General features: G+C 49.0%; 1 protein-coding gene across 3 annotated transcripts; it reads left to right on the top strand.

Moving 5' to 3' along the window:
• Positions 1-14395, top strand: TAGLN3 (transgelin 3). Of its 3 annotated transcripts, none has more exons than XM_059922164.1 (5): positions 1-470; positions 1656-1830; positions 11364-11466; positions 12913-13050; positions 14012-14395. In XM_059922164.1, exons 1-5 carry the CDS (start codon positions 291-293, stop codon positions 14205-14207), a joined length of 792 nt encoding a protein of 263 aa, XP_059778147.1. In that variant the 5' UTR covers positions 1-290; the 3' UTR covers positions 14208-14395. The 3 variants fall into 3 exon arrangements, with proteins under 3 accessions (XP_059778147.1, XP_059778148.1, XP_059778149.1); XM_059922165.1 differs by having other exon boundaries at positions 3-470; positions 14072-14395; XM_059922166.1 differs by lacking the exon at positions 14012-14395 and having other exon boundaries at positions 8-470; positions 12913-13391.
• The last annotated feature ends 748 nt before the right edge of the window (positions 14396-15143 follow it).

Here is a 15143-nt window from a genome sequence, read left to right as displayed (position 1 = left end):
CATCGTTTCGTCTCATTGATAGACGGGACTGAGAGGGGGCTTCCAGCCCCCCCCCTGGACCGGCAGGGGCTTTATTCTAAGAGTCACTGGCGCTGCGCTTTTCCTTCCCGTTTGTAGGTGAAACCCCAGTGGCTTCATTGGCTCCTTGATTTAAACCACGCCCGGCTTTCTGCCGGCTTTGCTGCTGCTGGGCCAGGCGGCCCAGCCACATCCCAACCCCGTCTGCCGGGAGCCCGGGCTGCTGCTGCTATCGTGTGGATGCCCCGCGTGTCCTCTCTTCTCTTCCAGAGATGGCTAACAGGGGCCCGAGCTACGGCTTAAGCCGAGAGGTGCAGGAGAAGATCGAGCAGAAGTACGACGCGGACCTGGAGAACAAGCTGGTCGACTGGATCATCCTGCAGTGCGCCGAGGACATAGAGCACCCGCCCCCTGGCAGGGCCCATTTTCAGAAATGGCTAATGGACGGGACGGTAAGGGCCGGCAGCGATCTCGGATGCTGGGGCGGTGGGCTGGGAAACCTTCCAGGGTCTCCTCTTTTAACGAGAGGCTACCGGAGGAGCTGCGGCTTGCCAAGCTCCTTCTCCGGGGAGGGGGACGGGAATGCCTTTATCTCTTCGGGATCGGAAGGTCTGGGCTCCCTGCACAATTCCCTCGCTAGATTAGAGGACTCTCCACCCATCCCAGACATCACAGGTTCCTTCTGAGTTGTTGGCAAATTCGAAGTCCTTTTGCTTTTTCCAGTGAGAATAGAGAGAGATAAGTATTTCCTTGAGATCTCTCCAGCCTTCATGGTGCATCAGCTCCTCTGGCGGGGTGGGGGGGGGGGGGGGAGGCGGCGGCATTCCTTCCCGCAGGGGAATAGGTTGGTTACATAGTAAAACAAAGGAAGGGGTGGAGGGGGAGGACTCACCACCTTCCCATTCTTCCTGGAGCCATACGCCTTGGGGATGCTTAATGCCTGTTTGTCCAATGGATGGACTCTCTTGAAACTGAAGGGAATCCTTATTTGATAACTGCTTTCCTAAGGAGATGCTCCTGTGTGTTTGGGTGGTTGGAGACCACAGGCTCTGCTGATTCCAGCAAGCCCGTCTTTTCCTGCAGGCTGTGATTTACTGTTACATAACTGCTATCCCACGATTCTGTCCGGTTATGCCCAGCGCTTTGGTTATAGGGATCTGGGGGTACCCACCCAGTTCGGCTCCTTTACACATCAATAGCTTTTACTGGATGAGTTATTGAAGCCTGATTCTGATCTGCCTTTTGATAGAAGAAATAATATTAGAGTCTATCATTTAATCTCTCCGGGAGCCACTAACTCTTCCCTCCATTGAAAGTCTGAAATCGTGGCTTCATCACTGCACATCATTCCCTCTCTGTAAACCTTCTTTCCCTCACCCAGCAAAAGGAAAGGAGGGAAGAGGACTCCCGGGCTCTCTGTGGTCAGGAGCAGCCCTGAGAATGGAGTCGCCCGGGTCTTTGGGGTTCGGTATGGGAGGCTGGCCACCCAGCTCAGAACCCATGCCTTCCTGGGGTGCAAGATTGGCCCATGCTCAAACCCGTGGGCTGTGCCCTGTGAGGCCCAGGATTCACTTTGCATTAGGGAGGGGTAAATACAAAGGGAAAGGCTGATTCTACCTCCCCCTTTCCCTCTTCAGGTCTTGTGCAAGCTGATAAACAGTTTATACCCACCAGGACAAGAGCCCATTCCCAAGATCTCAGAGTCAAAGATGGCTTTTAAGCAGATGGAGCAAATCTCCCAGTTCCTAAAAGCTGCGGAGATCTATGGCGTCAGGACCACTGACATTTTTCAGACCGTGGACCTTTGGGAAGGTAAGGCCCTCGTGCCTTTGGGATCATTCTTCCCTCCCCCCACCCTTTTGCTTTTCTCTTTGTGAAACCTGCCCACAGTGTTCTTCCACGTATCTCCAGGCGTGTGTGTGCGTGTGAGAGGATTATCAGCTGTTACCCCGGAGCACCGTTCGCCTCCCGCTTTGTGATGTTCTATTGAAAGTGTTCCTCCTCTAAGGAACACACACCCCAGGACACAGCAGGGACCCCAGCAAACTAACGGGTAAACAGAAGCCTCCGTGGAGAGGAAGCTAAAATGGTTACACGGATGCTTCTCCTTCCTCTTACCCCTCCCACAATGTACTTTTCCCCCAAAGTGAAAGCTCCTGGAGGAGCGGGGGGCTGCGAGTGTGCTTCTGACTCACCGGCAGCCAGGCTTATAGACAAAGCTGCCTGGTGCAATTTTGTCATTCAATCTGAGAAACAAATAGCACCCCACCCTTTTACTAAACGATTATCTGGGAGCTTTGTGACTATACCTTCCAGATGTGTATTTTCTTAGAGAGGGTGACAAATGATTTTTGTCTTTCATAGTCGTGAATTGATGTAAGAAATCTAACAAGGCATGAAAAGGAAATCAAGTTTCTGGACATAGTTAACAATCCACCATTATTAGGGCAAATGATGTGGATGGAGGTACCGCCAGAGAATTTGGGACCCATGGTCTTAGGACTTAGTGTCCCCCGGAGCCCAAATGTGCACACCATCCATGCGACTGTACCACATCGGGCCTGCTGGGGGGACGGACCGGTCCAAGCAGGGCTGCCAGGTTGACTGCACTCTCATGCTCATTGTCACTAGCTGTCATCAGTGGCCCGACCAAGAGGGTGCGCAGGGCAGTGACCCAAGTGGCCCTGCTGACAGTGAGAATGGACTCTCTCCTGTGATCAAGAGAATGATAGTTAAAGGGGTATTCAGATGATGGTTGAAACAGATTTCTAGCAGAGGACCATTCTACTAAACAACTTATAAGGAAGCCATTGCCTCCTTAATCCTCACCCCCTTCTCCGTGTCATACACAGAGCTGGCATTTCCCGTTTCCTTCACGGATGAGTAGTTAAAATCGTAAGACGCCAATCAGTTTATCAGTAATGTTTTGCCATTATTTAGAAACTCAGATATTCAGACCTTCAGGCCAGGCTATTGGACGTCATGGACACTTGCCTCCAAATCCCCACAGAATGTCCCAGTTGAGACTTGCTCCCTGCTTTTTAGGTCAAAACTATGATGATTTTTTCCTTGCTAATAAAAATTCCTGCTGCTTATTGATATTTTCCTCTACACTAGGCATGGTACTAGTGCCTTTCTGCATAACGCCAATCAATTCTCCTAACAATTCCAGGAGGTGGGTGTTATGAATTTCCCCATTTTATAGATGATGAAACTGGAGCTCGCCCATTATTGCTTGTATAGATCATATGACTGGCTAGTAATTAGCAGAGCCAGGACTCAAACCCAGGCTCCATGATGCCAAAGAGTAGGGCCTTAACTAGTCTGCCATGCCATGCTTTGGCCAGGACGCCGTTTCCTTCACCTACACCATGAGTGTGCTGTTGAGTCATGACAGTGACTGATGAGATGAAGAGGAGGAGGAGGATGATTCAGGGCTGTGTGGGACGGAAATTTAGAGCCCCGGTACTTGGAGGTTTGTATGAATGGAAGGGGTCCCAGTGAGACCCCCCCAAGTACAGGAAGTATATACGAGGAGGAAGAAACTGGGAGGGCTGTGGGAGATGGGGATCCCGAGGGTGTTTTCTGTGTTGAGGATGCCTTGCTTGCCTTTCCCCTTTTTCCAAAGACCACACGGGTGAACTTGACCCCCGGGAGGTGCTGGTAGTGAAGGGGAGGAGGCTAGGGAGCAAAGGTCCCTGATAAGCAGAGCAGGTGGAAGTCTACGCCACCTGCCCCAGCCCTGTGTGTCAGATACCTCTTAGGGAAGAGGGAAGTTGAGAGGCATCAGTGTGACTGCAGGAGCCTGAGATGGGGTGGTGGACGGGTGGGCTCCGGGGCAGGGTGATGTTCTTAGAAAAAGGGAACAAGGCAGACACTGAGGGGTCTCGTTCCCAGGGCAAAGAAAGATGGGGCTTTAAAGGAAACAAGGAAGGAGACCACGCCCAGGGTGCCGTGGCTGAGATGCTATAGGCAGGACAGCTGGCAATAGAACAGATGCTTCGGAGGGTCCAAATGGCCTCTAGAGGCACCAGGGCCTGGCGGCCCCCTCCATGGAGAGGCAACTCAGGATCGAGCTTTGGGGGATTCATTCTATTTGCTGGAGGGGATACTTGACATCCCCCAAGTGCACTTTCTGCAGCTCAGGCTGAGCTGGTGACCATACAGTGAAGCAAGAGACAGGAAAGTGGGTTGCTTTGAGCAGAGAAACGGGGAGGGACGGCAGCCTTGGGCGAGCCCAGCACTGAGACCCACGGAACAGCAGCGTGGAGAAGTGCGAGGCTGGGTCCTTCTGCCAGAGCTGCTTGTCACCCGTGAATTTAGGGATGAGTAAGCTGGAATCAAAGGGATGCCGGTGGGCGGGCTGGCATGTGTTGACGTGCCTGTGTGTGTGTGGGGTTGTCCATGTTTGTGAGCACAGCTATTGGACTGGCCATCGCCTTAGCTTAGTCTCACATTCTTCCTACTCTTCTGCACCTGGGCTGTGGTTTTAATGCTGTCCTCAAATTTCAGATTACTCACGTTCACTCCTGATTCCGTGCACTGTGGTCATGGTGGCTGTGGCTCTGAGTGGCCAGCCCTCCTTGCCTGGGAACTTCTTCTCCTCCTCTGCAGGCATTTTATGCTCAGCAGCTCTCGGTCTCCCATCTCCCCTGCTTGGCATCTTCCTAAGTAGGGCTCTGCTTGCCCACGGCTGCCCATGACTCTGTGCTGCTCTTATGTCGCAGATGAATAACACCGCAGGAGCCAGGGCTCGCCAAATGCTTTCTCATTTAGCTTCAGTTGTTTAGACAGGCAGACGCCCAGATGTACCTTCTCTCCTGAAACCCCTTTTAGATGCAAGGCGAAATGTTTGGAATGGACTCAGGGGCAACCAGAATAAAAGATTCAAGGCTTTAAAAAGGAACCCAGGGCTGAATGGCCTAAAAAACAACCCAACCACAGAGATATAGACAAGGCTCCCAGAGTTCCCCTCAGAGGAAGCTGGGGTGACCAGTTCCCTTCAGTGATGGGGGAGAAGTGAGGGCAGCTTAGAGCCATGGAAGGGGACTGGAGAGGTCTGTCTCATGGATGAGAGAAGGTGGATGCCAGGCAGGTTACTTTGGGATTCGCCCTGAGAACCTGGAAAGGGCGGGCGGGGCCGTCTCAGCTGTGACTCAGGAGAGCACAACGGAGGTTAGCTTTCAGCATCTCTTCGGTGCAGGGAGAGGGGGAAGGAGAGAAAGGGAGGAGACAGAAAAGGAGGGGTGTGTGTGTGTGTGTGTGTCTCACTCTCGTGAGAGCGAGTGAGTGTGCTGGTCAGAAAGCCTGCAAAGAAAGCTTACCCTGAGGGTAGGAGAGTGCAGGCTCCTAAGTCAGAAATTAGACCACCCCGTTCAAACCTCTGCTCCACCACCTATCAATGAACTTTTCTAAGCTTCCGTTTTTCTCAGCTGTAAAATGGGGATAATAGTGTCTATTTCACAGGGTTGATATGGGGCGTAAATGAGATAATGCATTAAAAGTGCTTAACACAGTGCTGGAAAGAACAGACCATAATATATGGTAGCAATGTTCAAATTACTATTATCATTGGCCTATTTTTTTTCAAGACTAATAGAAAATAAGGGCGACAGGAGCAAGGCTGGAAGGGCACATATTCTGTCTCACAACGGATGGACTTCATGAAGGGCCTCACACAGCAGCTGGTAGGGTTGCCTGGATGAGCTTTGCCCTCTCTGTCATCTGCGGTGCCTTCACCTCATTGACCATTCTCCAAAACGAGGGGCCACCTTTATGAGTCTCCTTATTGACTTTTTTCCACCTCGTGGTCATTGCCCTTTATGTTTTTCCCCACAATATAGTATTGCTTTGCCAATTCCAGACCCAGGGATCGTGGTACTGTGGAAAGAGCATGAGTTTTGGAAGCTAGCTACATACTAGCTACGTGACCCTGGTTAAGCTGCTTAGTTTCGCAGAGCCTCCGTTCCCTTCCCTGTAAACAGCACCTCCCTTGCAGGGTTCTTGCAAGGATTAAATGCATAAAATGCCTAGCACAATGCCCGGCTAAGAGACACCTAATAAATGTTGGCTTTTTTCTCCTCTGCTGTTAGTCCATCAGCAACTAGCCTTTTTGGTTCCCAGGCATAACCAGGCAATGAGCATTAGACACCTAGAATTCTAGAATGTCAGAGCGGGCAAGACTCAAAGATCAATCAACTCTGATTGCTCTTCTCCATAATCCTGCTGATGAGGATCCGGGACACATGGCTCTGTCCTGCCTCCCTGTTCCCCTCCTTGATGACTGGGTGTTGGGGAGGCTGGTTTATACCGGGGGGCAGAGTGCCTGGAAGGTCCAAATATGTCCTCTGGGAGGTGTCACTGTATGTGTCATTCCTCAATAGCAAGAACAGAAGAGACATTTCACCCAATGTGAGAGCTGTTTTGGGATATTGTATGGTACCTGTAGTGACTCAGGATAGTACAGAAATGCCTGCCGCCTGAAGCCTCCTTTTCTCTCAGTGCAGCCGTCACCGCATTTCCTGCAAGCACTGCTCACGCCACACTTGAGTTTGGCGGGCTCTTCCTGCAGCGGTGGCCCTCCAACTGCAGTGTGCATCAGAATCTCCTGGTAGGCTTGTTAAAACACACATTGCTGGACCCCAGCCCCAGAGTTTCGGAGGTATTAAGTCTGGGGTAGGGCCTAGGTATTTGCATTTCTTACCAATTCACAGGTGATACTGCTTCTGCTGGCCTGGGAACCCCACTATGAGAACCACTTCCTTACAGATTTTCTCCAGGGAGGCAAGCAACAAAAATTCATAAAGCCCACAGAGCAGCCCAACCTACCCTCTGACATTTCTCCCTTATCCGAAGCAATAATTTTTCTACTCTGAGTGGAGAATTGGGGGCTATGCCTAAGTTATTACTCAGGGAAATAAGAAGTGGTTTCTTCATCCACTGACCGCTTTCTCTGTAAGTCCCAGAAAGTTGAAAAAAGAAAAAAAAAACAGTATTCTAAGAGTTACAAGGGTTGAGTCAAGACTAATGTAAAATAGAAGAAACTCCAAAGCAAAGAGTTTTGAATGTAAGACTGATTTTTAGTATTGAAAGTCAAGTGTCCAACCTGACTTTACCCACCCAGATGTGACTTCTCTGGCCTTGTTTCTTTCTTTTTACCCTTCTGTTTATTTTTTCTTCCCAAAGACATGTGTAAGATAGCATGAAAGTAATAAAAAAAATTAAGGGAACAAAATCCTTGTTCAAGTATCTTTATGGTAAAAGTCTTCAAACTTCATGGGCACTAAGAATTCCTAGGTCGGGGCAAGGGGTACTTGTAATGCAGAACCCTTGGTCCCTCTCCCCAGAGATGACCATTTAGTAGCTGGAGTGTAAGACCACACTTGGCGAGACGTTGCTTGGTGATAATGCAATAAACAGGGAATACAGTACTGTCAAGTCAAAGTGTCAGTTGCTATCTGAGGTTCTGACAAGGAAAGCTACTGTGCCACCATCTCTTTTTACAACTTCGAGTCTAATAGTAGCTTCCTCCCATGATAGAGAGCTAGAAGAGTCCAGGAACCTGATTGAAATCCTGGGCTGTTAGTGGAAATTTGACCCCTCTCTTTCGTGTATCACTTCCTCCTATGGCCAGCCGTCTCATTTGTAGATCACCACCCAGACTCAGTCTCATTCCTGCGTTCCCAGCATCTAGAAAGTTCCCAACACCTAGTTGGTACTTCTTTAGAACTGTTCTCCTTCTTCTTGGAAAACTAGCTTGAGCAGCAGCTTTCAAGCTGTCTTGCCGAAGTTTCTGGGGGTAGCTTTCAGGGAACAAAGAGATTCCAGGCTGCTGGAGCTCTGAGCAGGCTCCCAACTTGTGTCAGAACCCTTTAACTATCGATGTGACTTCTGACCTTGTGGATGATGTCTCTGAAGCAAGGAATTACCGCTTAACAACTTTTATTTCGTACCTACCACATGCCAGACACTGGGATGTTTTTAAAAATTAAAAACTGAAGTACTGGGGCAGTGCTTGCTTATGCATCTGGCTGCATCAGAATCATCACAGGGTATTGTCCCAGAATCTGAATTTTCAAGATCCTCAGGTAATTCTGATGCTCAGTCCAGTTGGGAATCACCAGGTGAAACCCATGCATCTCAAAGTTGTCTGATGGCATGAATCACATGGGGAGATTATTAAAAATACAAACTCCCAGACGCCACCCCAGGACTGACAAATCAGTTTGTCCAGGGATGACCTCAAATTTCATATTTTTGGAAAGGCCTCCCAACCCCATCCCATAAGTAGTCCCAGAAGCTTGGGAAACCATGTTCTGCAGCAGGCTGGGTTCTAGGCGGATGGCACACATTGTTGTGATATAAGAAGCTCAGCTTTTGTTGCTTTATAACTGACTCACTTCACAGATCTTCCCTCATCTCACTGCTCCTTCAGACATTTCAATTTTTGACCCTCAGCTACAGGATTCAGTCTCCACACACCGCCCCCTTCTACCCAACAGCACTTGATCTGGGCTTCTGAACTGGCAAGAGAAATGAGGCTGGAAAGAGACCCTCTTCCCATTTGGTTAGTCCAAAACACTGGAATTCTTTCCAAGGAATGTCTATTAGAAAATGAACTAGACATGAACTGGTTACAGAAGGCAGATTTCTGTTTGTTATGTTATTTAGAATCTTGACAATAATTATTTTAACTTGATCTGCAAACTGATTGGGGACTCTGGGCCCCAACTGCTTTCTTTTGCTTTCATCTTATTTGGGTTGAGACCTTGAGAAATTATTCCAGACAAAACATAGACTTACGGTCATTTGAAGTTGGTGCCCCAGATTTTGTGGGGCCCAAGAACTATGCCCCATTGGGATCCCTCCAGTGTCTCCCTCTGGCCTGGCACTGAAGCAGCCACTGCCACCCTTCAGGTCATTCCTGATCACTGAGCACCGTGCCTCCCGACCAGCCTGTGTTGGGCACCCATGGGAGATGGCGGTGTGGCCTCCTGGACTGATTACAGGCTCTGAGTTCAGACAGACCTGAGCTAGATCTGGGCCCTGATTCACTTGTTGGGTGGCTCTGAGAAATTAATTAACCTCCCTGAGTTAATTTTCTCATCCACACATTGGGAGGAATCATATCAAGTCCACAGGGGCAAGGTCACTTATAATAAAGTGTCAAGCCTATCATTTATAACAAATCTCTGGTCTCTGGCCCTTTCTTTAAAAAAAAAAGCTTTTCCAGTTTGTTCCTGTCTAATGCCTCCTTCCCCAGCTTCTTCTGCCCCAATGGTGCAATTGCTTCCTTTTGCACTCTCCTGGGATGAAGGTGGGGTGAGATTTATAGGTCAGGGGGCCTGGATATCTTACCCTTGCCCCCAAATTAATTCCCTGTGTCCTTTCTGGGTTCATGCAGTATATGTATTAGCCATATGTAGTGGGGACCGGGTCTTTTTGGTTTAACAGAGTTTGCTTCCCACCCCGGGCCTCCAGGGTAGTATCTGTGGCTGGTTGCCGGGTGCCAGGCTCCGCATTTCCCCAGATCCTGGACATGCCAGATGCGCGCTGTTTCCAACCACCGGAAACAGATTTCCAGTGTGCTTTACATACAGAGTAGAGATGAGTGATGTACCTGGACCTTCCTAAGCCTCCACGTGCTTCGTAGTTTCTCGAGGTTCTCTTTAATGACTCACTACTTGAAAGCAAACCTTCTTCCTATCTCTTCCCATGGTGATCCTTCAGAATATCATCATGCCAGTTCTGTCAAAAAAAAAAAAAAATGTATCCTGTAATACAGTGACACTTACAGAAATGCTTTTCATCTGCGGAAGAGAAGGATCATTCTCATAACCTCCTCTGCGTTTCCTCTCTCTGCCTTCTCCGTATCCCTTGTGCCCTCCTCCTTCCATCTCTTGCCCAGGTCCTCCTTTCTCCACCACCCCAGCTGTTCCTTGCTTCTGGGGGGGCGGGGGTCTCTCCACTGAGAACCTCTCATCCCTGTATCCATCAATCCATCCCACAGGGCCTCAGGATCCAGGAAATCGTCCTGTGGTTAATGTGGGACAGGGGATGGGGAGAGAGGCAAGGAAAGAAGGATCTGCTGTCTCTCTCTCCTCTTTGAATAAATGGACATCCTGACCTGGACTTCCTCTGTGGGCCCTAATTGTTTATTTTGTTAGAGTTATGCGCCATTCTCACTTTCTGTCTGCCTTTCCCCTGTAATTCTGTATTCCCCGGTGACCGGGCTGCAGCAGCCCAGCCGGAGATTACAGATGGTTCACTCGGTCTCAAGAGGACCTTCAGTGTTTGCCCTTGACTTTCACAGCCCCTGCCAGGCTGAATGCAGCCACCCTCCCCCCGCCTAGCCCTGTAGCTTTTGCATTGCACACTCGTGCGTGGACCTTCGATCTGGTTCTAAATTGCGGGGCTAACCACACAGTAGCATCTTTCCCTTTCCTTGTCCAGGACACGTCGGTCCGCTGGAAGGGGGGAGGGGAGAAAGGATGGGAAGGGGGGAGGGGAGAAAGAATGGGAAGAGGAGGCTACCTGGTAGCCCAGTGGGTGAAGGGTCCCTGGGCTCCTCGGATGACAGTGTCCCCTTCCACTGTGTGAGGGAGCACACCACACATCTCTCTCTGTCTCTCTCTCTCTCTCACAAACACACACAAGCCATTTATTTATTGTCTCCATTTAGCTCCTCTCAAGCAGCACAGAATGAAGAGCTTCTCATTGTGTCATGCTGGAGTGCTCTGTGTTGATTTGCTTTTCTTCATCTGACAGGCCTCCAGCCCAAAGAGCCAAGTGAAAACTCAATTTGATGCACATGGGTGATTTTAGACCCTTTTAACCCAGATAAAGTAAAAGAAAGAAGCCACCTGGGCTTTGGTGCAGTTAACCCACCAGTAAATTTCTTTCCGCTTTCCTTTTTTCTTTCCAGTCCTTACGAAAATCCTCTTGTGCAGACCTCACGCCAGCTTACCCACAGCACCTCCCCTTACCACCGCCCGTAGAACCTACCGAGGCCAGGGCCTCTGCTTAGGGCAGGGATCTACCGCTGTTTGAGTTGCTCAGTGTTTGGAATGTGTTATTCATGTAACAACTGTGAACGGATTAGAAACTCGCTATCTCTGGCATGTACCATATAGAGAATAATTAGCCAGGAGATTTTTTGCTCCTTTCTGAGAAGTTTGGCCATGGTTGTCTTCAGGCCACTTTGAGGAGTATCTTGTATCCCTCTCCCTTGAATGTGCTCACCTACAGCCTCCTATGAGAACTTTCTTCCCAGAGGTCCAGCCCCATCCTTCCCTCTTCCTTGGCCCTGACACATGCTTGGCTTTAATCTCTCCTTTGGCTTCCAGGGAAGGACATGGCGGCCGTGCAGAGGACCCTGATGGCTCTAGGCAGCGTTGCAGTCACCAAGGATGATGGCTGCTACCGGGGAGAGCCATCCTGGTTTCACAGGTCAAAGTCCCTTCCCCGCCACACACCCTCTCCCTCCCCAGGCAGAGGATGATTTTAATAAGAGCGAGCATCTGAAGCCTTGTAGCTCCCCAGAGGCTGTTTTGACACAAGGTCCAGCCTAGCAACAAGCACTCCCAGCCCCATAACCGAATCCCCCGGAGCAAGGAAAGACCGATGCTGCCTGTTCAGGCCAATACACCACCCAGGGCAGAAGTCGCTGGGCCTTTCCTACTAGGTACCTGGATCCTCCAGCTCTGCCCAGGTCATGTCTCTCTTGAGACTGAGCAGAGATGAATGATTTTTCTCACAGGTGGCTTGACATTTGAACTTGGTTTCACTAGGAGCCAAGTAGCCCTGAATCTACTTATTTATTTAATTATTTTCCTCACATAATGAAGGGAAAACATCTTTTATTTGCCAGGAGAGTCCTGAGACAGTCCTGTCGTCCCAGCATATCCATTGATAGCGCTGTCTGTCACTCTCGGAGGAGGCCTGAAGTGGATAATAAGTTATATTGTGTCATGTCAGTAAAGGGCCTTTCCCTAAAGAGATTATTTGCTTTGTTGTTTGTTTTTTTTGGGGGGGGGGAGGGGTAGCAAGGATGCTTAAACTCCACCCCTAGCTCAGTGAGAGATGAAAAAAGCATGTTGTAGCAGATGATTGACTCTTCATTCCCCTAATCCCCTCCTCTTCTTGACAGTTATGAAAAGGTACCAGCTTGTGACATTTTAAATGAACCTGGTCTGAAAAGCTCCTAGATATTGGCCAATTGAAACCTTGGTTTTAGCCCCCATTTTGTTAGTGATCTACCATGGTCTACGTGGCCCATAAAACCAACATTATTTACTATCTGGCTCTTCACCAAAGTTTGCAAACCTCTGGTCTGGAATAGGAAATTTCCCCTCCTAACACCTACATCCCTCAGCTTTAAAGTGGGACATTAATCCTTGGCCCCATACAGGGAAGGTGGAGTAGGATTAATGACATGATTTGTAAGAAGAGCTGATTTTAATTTTCACAAGGGCTTGAGGTAACTGTGAGAAGGGGGGACAGGAAAGCTGTCTGAGAGTAAAGTATCCAGAGAGGCAGCACTGGTTCTTTGCTGTGGGAATTCTGGAAAATCACCTGAGCTTCTAAGATGTCGAGAGGTCGTGTTTCATGGCAGGGCCCGTTTGTGGTAGGACCATAGCCCAGGGTAGGGCCATATTTCATAGGATCATAGCCCAGGGTAGGGCCAAGGCCAGGGTAGGGCCATAGCCCAGGGTAGGGCCATAGCCCAGGATAGGATCATAGCCCAGGGTAGGGCCATAGTTCCTGGCAGGACTATAGTTCAGTATAAGGCCTGCCCTTCTATTTGGTGACCCCCAGAAGAGCCTGTGTAACTGCATATCTTGGAAAAGTTTTGAAAAGAGAATGACGTTGTTTCATCTCACTCCTTCTGCCCAGGAAAGCCCAGCAGAACCGGAGAGGATTTTCAGAGGAGCAGCTTCGCCAGGGACAGAACGTAATAGGCCTGCAGATGGGCAGCAACAAGGGAGCGTCCCAGGCAGGCATGACCGGATATGGGATGCCCAGGCAAATCATGTAAGACGCTGCATCCCGCGACCCAGTAGAGAGGACGAACGTGCCACACCATGGTCTCTGTGATAAAGAAATAGTTAGTCACCTTCTGACCTTCTCTTCTCAAAGCCTCCTGTCCCTGGTTTTTGCAAGTGCTGCATTTCTGCCGCGAATCCACGTTGCCTACGGCTGCCACCTTCTGTTCATTTAGAACTATGCAAAGACTCCGCTTCCTTCCTCTTCCTGAGCTCCTTCTTTGCCCTAAAAGCCTTCATTTACCTGATTATTTATTTATTTATTTATTTGCCAGAAATTTCCCTCCTCAACTTATAGAACGCACCTAATAAACAAATTAGTCTTGTGTCTTCAAGTGTAAAGTTCCTTCCTTGTCTTAGGGACTTTGCAGGCAGGGCTGGTCTCCATTTCATTCAAGAGGCCAGCTAGCTGTGGCAGTAGAAATATAAGTTAACTTTGAGGAAGTCCTTGCAAGGTTGTATTGCTTATCTTGACAATTGCAGTAGAAGTTTAGGAACAGTTTTGCCCACTCTGACAGCCTAAACCCATGAGTTCAAGGACAAGGTCTTTGGCTCCCACATATTTTTTGAGTACCTACCTTGTGCTTATTATGCCAGACTCTGGGGGGGACACAGGAATGAGCAAGCTGAAGCCCCAACTCTTCAAGAGCTCTGCTGTAGATGCTCAGGAACTATCTGATGGAGGGGTGGTTTTATCAGCTGGATGGGTGATGATTAGTTGAAGGAAAGAGCAGTTTTCCCTTCACTATCAATAATCTTTATCCCCACAGGCCAGATTCTGGGTCTGATGCAGACATTTATACAGTTTCTTCATTAGCCAGAAGTGAAAGCAATGTAGATTGCTCTCTTACAGTTGTTTACAGGGTCTAACCCCCTAAAACTCTTGGACATTGCCTAAGACTGAGATCTAGCTAAGATGAGAAAGGTTTTAAACATTTTCTCATCCACAGAAAACTTAAGAAGGCAAGTATGCCTGGGGACCACCAACTCATCTTACTCTTTCCTACCAGTAGAAACAAGAAAAAAAAAAGTGATGCATTTTGGGACTTCCCTGGTGGTGCAGTGGCTAAGAATCCGCCTGCCAGTGCAGGGGACACGGCTTTGAGCCCTGGCTCCGGAAGATCCCACATGCTGCGGAGCAACTGAGCCCGTGCACCACAACTACTGAGCCTGCACTCTAGAGCCCGCGAGCCACAGCTACTGAAGCCCGCACGCCTAGAGCCTGTGCTCCGCAGCAAGAGAAGCCACCGCGATGAGAAGCCCACGCACCGCAATGAAGAGTAGCCCCCGCTCGCCGCAACTAGAGAAAGCCCGCGCAGCAATGAATGCCCAACTCAGCCAAAAATAAATAAAATTTTTTTTTAAAAGTGATGCATTTAGTAAGAAAAGAAAGTCTCTCACTCATACAATGAATTGTTAATTAACAAGACAAAAATAGAATAAATGAAAATATAGACACTGCCACACTCTAGATGTAGAATGATGATTTTTCAGACTGCATTCTTCGCAGTTCTAGGCTTCCATAGAGAGTTCTGTGGGATTCCCATGGGACTGGGGGATGGTGGGGAGGAGGCTGAATTCTGGTTCCCACTCCTGCTTCAATGAGAGCGTTGCTCATTTTATCTATTTTATATATTAGGATCCAGCATAAGATTTTTAAAGTCTTTTAATATTAAAAAAAAACAACAGGAATTCATCCTCTAGGATCCCTAGTGACCAATTCAATCACTGGTGAATTGTCCATTCCTGAAAAGATGTTATATTAACATGCAGCTGAATTCCTTTCTCAAACTTTACCTTGGATTTGCCATAAAAGCAAGAGAGAGAGGTTGATGGATCCCCCCAAAATGAAATAAAACTCGGAGGAAATTCCTGGTGAGAGATGGAAGGTGGTTAGTTTCCTGTTTGGGACTGGGAGGTGGAGGGCATGGGAAATAACCTCCACCAGCGGTGTGTGGGACTAGGTGTGAGAGAGTGCTTTCAGGCTATGCCTGTTCTATTCCCCGCATGCCCTGGCTCCACCACTGCTGTGCCAGAGACACTAAGAGGCGGAAAAGCAGCCCAATCTGGAGTGGTGCAGAG

Source organism: Balaenoptera ricei, chromosome 4, assembly GCF_028023285.1.
Source record: "Balaenoptera ricei isolate mBalRic1 chromosome 4, mBalRic1.hap2, whole genome shotgun sequence".
In the NCBI taxonomy this organism is placed as follows: domain Eukaryota; kingdom Metazoa; phylum Chordata; class Mammalia; order Artiodactyla; family Balaenopteridae; genus Balaenoptera; species Balaenoptera ricei.
This window is presented reverse-complemented; position numbering and strand designations above follow the sequence as displayed.

What these genes read in the sequence shown, in the direction of transcription:
- TAGLN3 (XM_059922164.1), top strand. Translation starts at nt 291, where the DNA reads ATGGCTAACAGGGGCCCGAGCTACGGCTTAAGCCGAGAGGTGCAGGAG. An exon ending in AATGGCTAATGGACGGGACG is followed by an intron (nt 471 to 1,655) that starts GTAAGGGCCGGC and finishes TTCCCTCTTCAG; the next exon opens with GTCTTGTGCAAGCTGATAAA. An exon ending in GAGCCATCCTGGTTTCACAG is followed by an intron (nt 11,467 to 12,912) that starts GTCAAAGTCCCT and finishes CCTTCTGCCCAG; the next exon opens with GAAAGCCCAGCAGAACCGGA.